Source organism: Hydractinia symbiolongicarpus, chromosome 5, assembly GCF_029227915.1.
Source record: "Hydractinia symbiolongicarpus strain clone_291-10 chromosome 5, HSymV2.1, whole genome shotgun sequence".
In the NCBI taxonomy this organism is placed as follows: Eukaryota; Metazoa; Cnidaria; class Hydrozoa; order Anthoathecata; family Hydractiniidae; genus Hydractinia; species Hydractinia symbiolongicarpus.
Window position 1 is genome coordinate 27,257,450 of NC_079879.1, and position 11,161 is coordinate 27,268,610.

Consider the following 11,161-nt stretch of genomic DNA (forward strand, 5'->3'; position numbering starts at 1 on the left):
TCTCCCCCATTTCCCTGACATGGCCGGGGTATGTTAACATTCACTCACTGTCAGGGGGAATCAACCCCCCCTGTCTCTTGCACAACTGTAAGCTTTATTAAATATATATAACTGAAATGCGCTAATAAAAAAAAGAGGATGTATTATTTCATCAACCAATATGAAATAATCAAGCATAGCCAAGGAGTTAAATTAATGAAAATTATTAATGGAAAACGGACGTTAAGCTGAGAATGATGATGAAAAGAAGGAATGATGCCACCACTTAACTTTTACTGGTGTAAATAAAGAGGGAAAGAAACAAATGATGGAAATGTTTAATACACAATCTTAATATTTGCTTTGTAGTGAAATAGCAGTAGTAAAGAAGCATTTCGATTCGCAAATCGCAAATCAAAATTTGAATTAGCAGGCCACATCCTGCTAATTCAAATCCTGGTTTTACTGAAAAGTTGATTTTAACAATTAAAGGTTTATTAATTGTATTTTGATTCTAAAAAAATTGTTAAGATTATAATTCCTTTTTGCCATCAAATAAGGTGGACTTCTGGTGTACACACTTTAATAATCTATATTTTAGTCCTTCATGGGGTCTATTACTTTACTTGTGGTCCAAAGGTATATAAAGTAAAAAGTGGTTACAGTAAAGTCACAATCACACATGGTCCTTTGAAGCATGTAAATGACTTATTTTTTTGAAATACTTTCTACTATCTATGAAATGGGTGTTTCACAGTGTGAGATTTAAATTTTAAAGAATTTATTGTCAGAAGTTGATTGACCTTAGTGTAACATTTTGTGAATCTGCATCAAGAATTTAAGTTTCAGGAGAATGCTTTCGAAGACAAATTTGTAGGGGGTGAGTTATAGGGGGAAAATAATGATTTTTTATGCCGTGCAACAAAATTGTTGAGTGTTGGTTTTGGGTCCTAAATATAGCATTTTTTCAAGAACAAGTGACAAATAGTAGCAGCGAAAAGAAAGTCGCTTAATGACAAGCATTAGCATTGAACAGTGTCAAGGTTTTAGTTTTAAATAAATTTGTGATCTTAGACTTTTTCTTTTACCTATTTAGTTTTGAATTTCAGAGGGGTGAAAAAAGCTTTTTTATTTGTAGAATGGCACTCTAACAAAATCAGAGAATGTCTGTATTACAAAGTGTGCTTGTAAAAAGTGTTTTAAGAGTGTATAGTTAGTGCTCTTTTAGCGTTTGGGAATTATAACTGGTATGGTATTATCTCTAATCAAGATACAATTCTCCAAATTAGGAAATATAAAATAAAAAACTCTGATTAAAGTACAATTTCTAAAGTTAAAACTTCAATTGAAGTGAAGACTTTGCTTGTGGAGAAACCACAGTAAAATTTTGTGGTGAATCAGTAACAAACTATGACCACTTTGTTAAGAAATCTTGTACCAATGAAACTTCTTCCAAGAAGAGGATGCGTATCCTATTTGGAATTTTGTGTTTATGACACATATATATTTGCATTCTCCAAAAATATGCATGGTTTACTAAAAGTTGCCTTTCATGCTTAACAAAGTGGTCAGGGTTTGTACCTAATTAATATTTTGATGTTGAATTTTCTACTTTCTATTTTTGTTTTTGTTTTAGGAATGAAAATTATTTGTTTTCAAAAATTGAATAAAGCAATTTTGTTTAATCATGCCTAAGAATGAAGCAGAGTTAAAATGGATTTGTAGAAAATGTACCTATGGAAATTGGCCATCTTCATCAAGATGTGTTATGTGCAATTATATTCCCCAAAGTAGTAGAAGTAGTACAACACTGGATTTGACTGACACAATCGATAGGAGTATCGATAATGAGACATTGAGTGAAGAAATCATATGCACAAACGATAAGAACGCTGTGTGTGGAGGTAGTGATAAAGGTCTGAAATGGACATGCCCATTGTGTTCTTACTTCAATTGGATGAAAGCTGAATTGTGTATTATGTGTCGTTCTATGAAACCAAATGAATTTAAATTAGTGGAATCATTAAGAAATATAGAAAACAATGGTGAAACAAAGAATAAAGATAGGTCCAAGATAATGTCACTTTTAAAAGGTTCAAAGTGGATATGCAGTAAATGTACTTATGAAAACTGGAATAAATCTTTGAAATGTGTAATATGTCATTATCCAAAAAATAAATCATATAAAGACGATAACGGTAGAATGAATGAGAAAGTAAGCCCTAACAATGAAAAGAATGTAAGGCTAAAGAAAGCATCTTCTCCTCGCCGCTCTCCGCCTCGCTCACCAAACACAAACTCGAGAAATTTTAATGGCAATATCTTTGATATTACGAAACAAGAAGATGAAAAGATCATTGATTTAGCTTCAGCAATGGAACGACTTCATGCAGGCAGTGACAATCAGCGCATGAATCAAATACGTAACAGACTGTCTCAAAAAGACTGGATTTGGCTTGCAGCATGCAAGGGAGTTGCCGACCATGATCTCTCTGCTGTGTCCAGTTATTTAGCACTTGGAGGAGATCGCACTAGACAGTTAACATTGGATGACATTGTTGTTCTCAATGAACCTGGTCGATTTGAAGCTGGTCACACTTTAGTTCATTTATCAATTAAATATCAACGAGAGGACATTTTAAGAATGCTTTTAATTCCTGAAGCACCCCACCGGTCTACAAGAAAGTTACCGTCTCACATTTGTCCAGAACTTTCATTAACAATAAGAAAGCAATTATCACATACAATTCGAACTAGAAAAGGAGAATTTCCTTGCCCATTTTTCACTGAAATAGTCACGTTTTCATTACCAGGGGGTGAGTATTGTTTTGCTTATTGTAAAAACCCATGAAACATGATTAAGTAATAAGCTGGAGTAATTTCCAATCGCTACTACTTTTTCATTTATCATTTACAAACTGCAGTATACAACAGGGACAAACTTGTACTCAACGTTTAGGGTAGGGAGGGTTTGGAAGAAATGTAAAATGTATTAATCAATTCAATGTTTAGTGTCAATTTTTGTTTAGCATACATTTGAATTTGTGAGCAAATTCTTACAAGAAACTGTACTAATGAAATTTTAGCTTAACAAATTTCAACTAGGAGAATTTGTTTGTAGAAACCTTGGAATTCGATCCACAAATACAACATCAACTGTTTACAGACATCTTGGATATTGAAGTTCGCAAAGGTACATAAAGTTATCCTGGATTTTATGTGAATTTGCATTTTTTATGGCCTGAAATTACGTGTTAATGTCAGTCTTTTGAACGAGTGAAGCAGATAAATTGTTAAGATTTATTACTAACTTGTTGAATTTGTGTAACACAAATCCTGACTTTGTAAACGTTAGTTGTAGTGCAGGTCCCCTTATTATTTATAAGAAAAATCTTTTTCTTTCTGTCTTCGGCTGAATTTTTTGTGTCTAGCTTGTATATTTTTGACCTTTTAGAAGCCTGTACTGTTAATATGTATTATTTACCAAAAAAACAAGTCTATGAAAACAATTGAATGATAGTGATTACATAACCTAATGTGAAACATATAGAACTCTATTGACAGAAGATCCAACAACAACCAAGGAGCTTGTTCATTTGCATGTTTATTTTTTCTAGTACTTGAAGAGGAGTCACTCATTAATTGGAGTAACGAGCTAGTAAATCAATACGGAAGCTGTTTGTATCCATTATGGAATCGTGCTGCTGGCGACTGTTTACTAGACAGTGTCCTACAAGCTACCTGGGGTGTATTTGACAGAGACAATACTTTGCGGAAAAAACTTTATGAGGGGTTATCTGAAGCACATCATAGGTAAGTGATAATAGAAAAAATTATTTTAACATGGCAGTAGCAGTTGGTTTCTACAACAGAACGTTTCACAAAATCGTAGGTTCGAAAAGGCGAGCTGTGTATTGAATGTGTTATATTGATTGTTAATTAAACAATACATTTTCGCTTGTTGAAAAACAATAGTAACTTGCTCAAGCTAATTCAGGATTGTCACAAAATCAGGAAATTTTGAATACACTGAAAAGTCAAGGAAAAGGAAGGATTAATTAGGAATTTTTTCCTGAGTAACGGTAGCAACCTTGTAAGTGTGCAATTCAAATAAAAGCATAGCTAAAGTCACCTATTCATTTTGTCTTTGTTTATTAAGAGATTTTTTTTGTCCAGATTTTTCCCAAGATGGAAGGAAGCAGAACAAATGCAAGCTAGTGAGATGAATTATTCGTTAGAAGAAGAACAATGGAAGAACGATTGGTCAAGTATTGTTGGACTCGCTGCAACAGCAGGAAATAGTTTAGAACAAGCGCACGTGTTTGCGCTTGCCCATATATTACGGCGACCGATTATTATTTACGCTGTAAAGTATGTGAAAAGCTTACGTGGTGAAACGATAGATCTCGCTCGGTTTGAAGGTGAGCCTTGACCTCCAATTTTTAGTTTAGATATTTATTCTAGGAACATATCGATTACTATTGCAATATTCTTTATGTTTCAAAATGTTTATTTTATTATCCGATAGGCGTGAGGTAATTTAATGAATGGCTTGAAATTTTGCAAGTCCGTGATTAGAATTTGATTGTAGTAGAGGCCTGACGAATTAATTCTGATTTGACATGCCAATTTCTTGTTTCGTCATTGTTTACTTTCTACTCCTTTTCTTTTGTTTCCAAGAAAATGTTTTAAAAAAACAACAACATCATGTCAAAAGGGTAATTTGAATATGTGTCATGATAACATTGGTAAATTATTAAGGCCATGGGAAAAATAATCTCTGTTAATCCTTTATAAGTCTTTCAAGAATAAAATCTAAATTTATGGTGGACACGTTCGCACACGTTCGCACCAGGTTTTTTTCATAACGCGAGTTAATCTCATTGGTGACTATATCTTTGAATAATATCACTAACTTAAGTCAAGGATTTGCGTCGAATTTTTTTAAACTTTTAATTGATTGAGAAATACGTAAGCTAAAAAATGTATAAAACAAGTAAACAAGTTGGGTCTAATAAATTGTTCCCTCTTTTTAGGTGTTTATCTGCCCCTGTTATGGAACGAAGACTTCTGTTGGAAAAACCCGATTGCATTAGGTTACACTAGAGGTCATTTCTCCGCTTTAGTTCCCATGGAACGTCCAAAATACTCTAGTTATGCAGGTGCTGGTGCGCACGTGGAATGGAATGAGGACGATGCACACGTGTCGTATTTACCCCTCATCGATCATGAGGGACATTTGTTACCTATTCACTTTCTCACCATGGATGAGGTACACAGCCTCCTTGACTTAGCTATATGCTCTTTCATTATATTTACTATATACATATTTATCTGCTTTGCCACTTTCAACTCTAAGCATCAAGAATGCGTAACTCTATAATTGCTGCTCACAGGGACTACTTTAGGGGACTTGACTTTCGCAAAGGTTAAATTTTTTCTACAATTTAGAAAATGCTAAATTCGCGTTCTAAAGCTCTAACCCGTGTATGTTTACCTGCAAATTACTTTTTCAGTGGCAAGTTTTTAGATATTTGAACTTCAAATGTGATTTGATCAACTAGGGTTTACAAGAGGAGTTAAAATATTGCATCGTATTTTCTTGTCACCGAATGAGTGAGCTGGATCACATCGTTCGTATTTTTTTTTTTTTTTATTCATCAATGCAAATGTTCAGACGATACTTTTTTTTAAACAACTGATTTTTAGCATTAAAATAGTTTACCTTCAAACATTTTTTTACCTTGGTAAGTTTTAGTGCGAATTGTGTATCTAAGTATTGTGTATTTAAGTATTTATTTTTTTTATACAATTTAGTCACCTGGACAAATTGTTTAGCAATTGTTCGAGATTTTTTTACTTTTGAGGGAAATTGGTTATGATAAAGGAACGTAGAACAGTAATTTTTGAGCGGCGCCCTGTAACAAAAATGTCTCTGTTTTAAGATGCTAAGAGTTTCAGGGAAAATGTTTCGTGGTACACGCGTATCAACGCAGTACGTGCAACTGTGTGTTATGTGATTTGTGAATTTAGTTCGCGAAAATATGTTTTTATCTTGTGCAATCGTTAATAGGTTGGACAAGAGGAGCAACTGCTACAGAAAAGGCTAGATTGTTGCTTGACTGACGGAGGTATTCTTGCGGCGAAGCAAATCATCACATCGCGGCCTGCCTCAGTGAACCAGATGATAGACGAATGGATGAATAGATATCGCAAGCTGCAAGTCGAAATTTTAGAAACCAAAGGAGCATTTAAACAATAGCCTTTAGCTATTTAGTATGTGTGATTTAGCATGTGTTATTGTGCATTAGATAGCTCAAAAAACGTTATCGTTCCGTTCATCGTTTCAAATATGTACATGGTACATTTAAGCTTTTGAGATATCATTGTTTTGGTATTGAAAATCGTTTTGACTCGTGTTTAGGTTTTTTTTTATTATTATTTCAACAGATTTATATTTTTACTTTTTTTGTGTTAAAAACTTCAGCATGTGGTGTATAGTCTTATTGCGTGTTGTACACATGCGCACCTGTACATAGTACTTTCCCGCTTATGACAGTCTTGCTAAGTACAGGATGGATGTGTTTTCCTTTGTATAGTTACTGCAAGGAAGCACAGAGAGTTCGCTACTTTTTCGTTAAATATTTTATAAAGATTTCAAAAAAAACATTTATCGTTATTAACAGATTTTCATCGACTAGGATCTCTTGGATTGTATCAATGGCAATGCATTTTGCAAATGAATTTCTTTAAAACCCCAGAATTCTTTGGTGGCGACTTTGACCCTTCCTATGGTATGAGAATTAAATCGGTTGTCGTAATTTTTGTTACTGTTAGAATAGGTAGTAGCGTTTGTTTATATGTGTTATACATTGTATATAGTAGTCTTATTATATTTACAAATTTATTTCTATAACGTTATGTATATAACAGAGTATAGGAACTTATTTCATGAGTTAATCAGCGCCAGAACGAAATTGTGAATCATTTCTCGGCTGCCGGCAGCTTTTCTTTAACTTGACTTGTACATAAAGAATCAGAATTGTTTGGTTATTGAAGGAATTTTCGTTAGCTGTGTCATGTTTTCTTTCATTTACTTTCGATATGGTTTTTTAACGTTTTGGTAGAAGTCCTACTTATTTTATATTCATTCTATCAAACAAAAAACAGAATTGTATTCCATATACTGCTCCTTTCTTTGTTCTTGATCAGAGCTTCTTCCCAGCGCTGCCTCACCGGTTGATGTATGTTGGTTTGAACTTTTCCCGATAGATATTCTGCGTTTTAAACCATACGATTGTCTGCAAAGGCGGTTTATGTTGAGTTTTTTTCCACGATGTTACTTCGTGCAGACAAATAAGCATAGCGAACTTAATATCCCGCTAGTGATTTAATTCTTTGAGTTTCGTGCTTGCATGGAAGAAAAGAGTTTTAATTGTCAATGTAAATTAGGGAGTCGCTTTTGCTATACATAAGTAAGATTTTACAATATAATTGTGACAAAAAAAACATCCAAAAAGTATTGACACATTACACAACGTTGATACTAGGACTTAACGCTTCTGGAGGCGTTAAAGGCATTTCTTTTTTAAAAAAAAATACCTCATCAACTCAGCGTCGTAGACAATAGAAAAGCCCTGGTAGCGCAGTTGAAAGTTGTAGAAATACTGTAAAGATAATAATAAACGTCTAAGTCTTTTATTTTCGAAGAGTGTGCCAACTCGCGATTTATAAAAGCGATGCAGTGCGACGACTAGAGGACGATTTCATTGTTCTCTTTCTTTGAAGAAATCTTTTCACATCGTTTCTAAATTTAACATCTACGATGGAGTATATGAACGGATTAATCGTGCAATGAAATGGATATGGTATTAAAGTGACGTAATGTACTATTTTCGCTCCTGTCATGGTTAGGTTGTCCACAGTAAGTGAAATAATATGTCCAACATGGTTCGGTAAGACACACACAACGAATGCAAGCACTACAGCTACCAGCAACTTCGTGACACGAATATCTTTCTTTCGGCGTTTTTCTAATAATCCAGAAATTTCCTGGTTATTAAGTTTCGGCTTCCGTAATATCAGTATTATTTTACCGTACAAGAAGGCCAAGATGAACATTGGAAATACGAAACTGCAAATAAACAAATACAGACTATAAATAAGTGGTTTCTCCTTGTCGTAAATCGCTTCCTCGCCCCAGTCTTCAACACATTGTGGATCGTTGTAAATATATATGACTTTTATCACAACAAGATAAGGTATCACAGATATACCTGCTAATAACCACGAAATAATAAGACCCAAAATCATTTTTTTCTTCGTCCACTCGCAATTCAGTGGATTTGAAATTCCTTTAAACCTTTCAATGGCTATAACAACGATAGTTCCTTCTGCTGCTAAGCTAACTAGCAACTGTGATGGCGGAATAATTTTACACAGGACACGCCCGTACACCCATTTCATTTCCAGCCATGTTGGAACATCAGCAAATTGCAGAATCGCGAATAGCAAGTCACATATCGCTAGATGAACTAGCAGGCATTTAAATAGAGAATGTTTTCCACATTTTTGACGCATTACGAGGATAACTAGACCGTTGCCGATAACACTAGTAGTGCCAGTTGCTATGGAGATGCCGGCGACAACTTTTGATAACGTGTCTGGTTCTATATTTGCCGCGAAGAAGCTGGAATTGTTATACATTACATGAATCTGAAAGTTGAAAACTAAATAAATCAAATTCATAAAAAAAGAAAGTCGTTTTTGAATTCCTAAAGTAAATACACGTATTTTTACATAAACAACATCTTAAAAACAACTTGTAAGAAACCAGTCTGAAGTAAGAAAATATGAAAAGAAGAAAAAACAGGAAAAACAGAAAGAGTTTCCGAGACATAACTTGTCCTTTAACTGTGATTAGAAGTTTGATGTTGTTATGACACACTAACTGAGAAAGCAGACAGGTAAATATAAACTTATACAACAGGTAAGAAATAGAAATGAGTTTGTAAAATTTTGCGTGTTTATAAAAAACGCGTGTAAGTATCTTTTCGGAAGTTGGAGGTTTTCGGTCCTATTTTTAGAACTAGTGGCCTCTAAAGCAAACACGGTCTGAAGCAAACATCTCTATACAAATAACTCTACTTTAAGAACAGGTTAAGCGGACTTTTTTTATGCTGTCGACAGATTCCACTGAAACTACCATAATGCTATGCACAATTATCTCTACAAAACAAACAACTAGTTTGCTCGCTCATTACAATCTCATCAACACCGAGACAAGAACACGGAAACTGATCATTCAACGTCGCACAGATTATATTCGTCCCAGGGCACGGTCAGCTATTGTGATTCTTATTCTGATTTCTAATCACAAAAAGGATTAATGTAACTTCTGGGAAAAATAGCAACCGAAATATTAACACTTTGTACTAACACGACAAAATTATATTCAGAAAGCGTTATTTGATGAAATTTCAGTCTACAAATAAGAAACTTTTAGAACTAGGCTCTTCGCCAGCTTTCTTATAAAAAAACGTAGTAGCAAAATAAATAACGTCACTGGAATATATTTATACCATAAAAAATTAGTTCAAGTTAAGATTGGTCTTAAGGTGTTTTTAACCCTTAGGCAAAGAATTCTTAAAATATAAAAGAACACCACAATCAACAACTTCAAACAACTTTAAAACACTTCAAATTTATCGTTTTTTAGATGGGCTAAAACCCCTAGGGTGGATAAACATTTTTTCTTGCTGACTTTTGTATTTATTTGCGAGCAATTTTTATATGTCACTTATCTCGTTAAATTGGTGGTGCTAGCCGTGTGCAGCTTATAATAGTAATTTTAAATACCAGAATAATACATTTTACCAACAACAACAATAAAAACAACAACAACAACAGCACCAATAAAACTTCATCAACATTATTAACGACAACGTCTCTGCCATGATTTTTATAAATTAAAGAAAAATTTGCATCAACTTGTATATTAACAACAGATGTTTTGCCTTCAAGACATGATGAATCGAATTCACAATTGCGCTAAACTATCATGTTTTTGTTAGCCATAATTCATATTTTTATTTTTATATTTTTATTTTTATAACTTACCTGATAAACACGCTGAACACTACACATTTCGAAATTTTTAAATTGCTGATTGTGATATTAAAAAGGGAGTTGCTACCGTTGGGATATATAAAATGAAAGCGTAAAATTAATTGAATAATATATATATATATATTAGCGGCAACAGTAGTCGTTATTGTAATTAATTCTGATTCTATATTTATTATTTCTATATTTGTTGCGCTATTAAAATCCATCCTTCCTAACTCCTTTTGTTTTTGTTTTCTAGTATCAATACACCAGGGGAGCAAGGCATAGAAACCTAAAAACCTCAAACCTGGTAACTTTAAAACGATACCAAAAAAATAAGTTTTCATAAGTTTGTACCCAGACTTTAAATTTTTCCATAGGTAAACGACACAAAATCACACTAAATATTTCTTTTAATGTGTAAAAACTAGGGTAGTAGGGATATTTTGTTAAATCGATTTCCATTACGTGTTAAAATTGCAAGATGAAAATATTTAAATCCCAATAAGTAGCAAAAAATATCACACGGAGACTCTTTAAAAATCACATTCAGTCTGAATATTTCTCCATAACTGAACTAACTAACTACCAGGATAAAAACTTGTTTCACCAAAACTAACACAGTGTCCAAAACCTTTAAAACTCACAAGAAAACATTTTCGATGGGATTTGAAACGTGTTTTCTTTGTCTTTTCTCTTGGCAATATATGTAAAAAGGAGAAAAGAAAAGATCTTTTTCATGCATATACTTTTCACCTGGTGTAGATCATAAAGCCGTACACGTAGTTAAAAAAAACAATCGATAAAAGAATGCGCCTACGAAAGAAAACAGTAACATCTTATTACATGAACTTCGTTTTTCAACAATATTTTTTTATCTTTTTTGGCAGTAAAGCCCACACTGTATAAAAACCCGTCCTTATTTTAGTGGCTTTGTTTCGCTGTTTAAAAAAGTAAAGGCATAAAGAATTTTTGCCTTTTATTCGAAATAATATATATTGTTTGAAATTCTACACGTCACCTCATAAAATTTCACACGAGAATTATTAAAAAATGTGGGCGAATATATTAACGG

At 33.4% G+C, this 11,161-nt stretch overlaps 2 protein-coding genes across 2 annotated transcripts; one reads left to right on the forward strand and one right to left on the reverse strand.

The window, feature by feature from the left end:
* Nucleotides 1-1,393: 1,393 nt before the first annotated feature.
* LOC130645769 (ubiquitin thioesterase ZRANB1-like) lies at nucleotides 1,394-6,847 on the forward strand. The gene is made up of 6 exons (XM_057451863.1): nucleotides 1,394-2,795; nucleotides 3,101-3,172; nucleotides 3,597-3,792; nucleotides 4,156-4,400; nucleotides 5,016-5,251; nucleotides 6,053-6,847. Exons 1-6 carry the CDS (start codon nucleotides 1,667-1,669, stop codon nucleotides 6,239-6,241), a joined length of 2,067 nt encoding a protein of 688 aa, XP_057307846.1. The 5' UTR covers nucleotides 1,394-1,666; the 3' UTR covers nucleotides 6,242-6,847.
* Nucleotides 6,831-10,125, reverse strand: LOC130645774 (urotensin-2 receptor-like). Its single transcript, XM_057451868.1, has 2 exons — nucleotides 10,099-10,125; nucleotides 6,831-8,694 (listed from the first exon to the last, which is right to left on the reverse strand). Exons 1-2 carry the CDS (start codon nucleotides 10,123-10,125, stop codon nucleotides 7,708-7,710), a joined length of 1,014 nt encoding a protein of 337 aa, XP_057307851.1. The 3' UTR covers nucleotides 6,831-7,707.
* Between the last annotated feature and the right edge of the window lie 1,036 nt (nucleotides 10,126-11,161).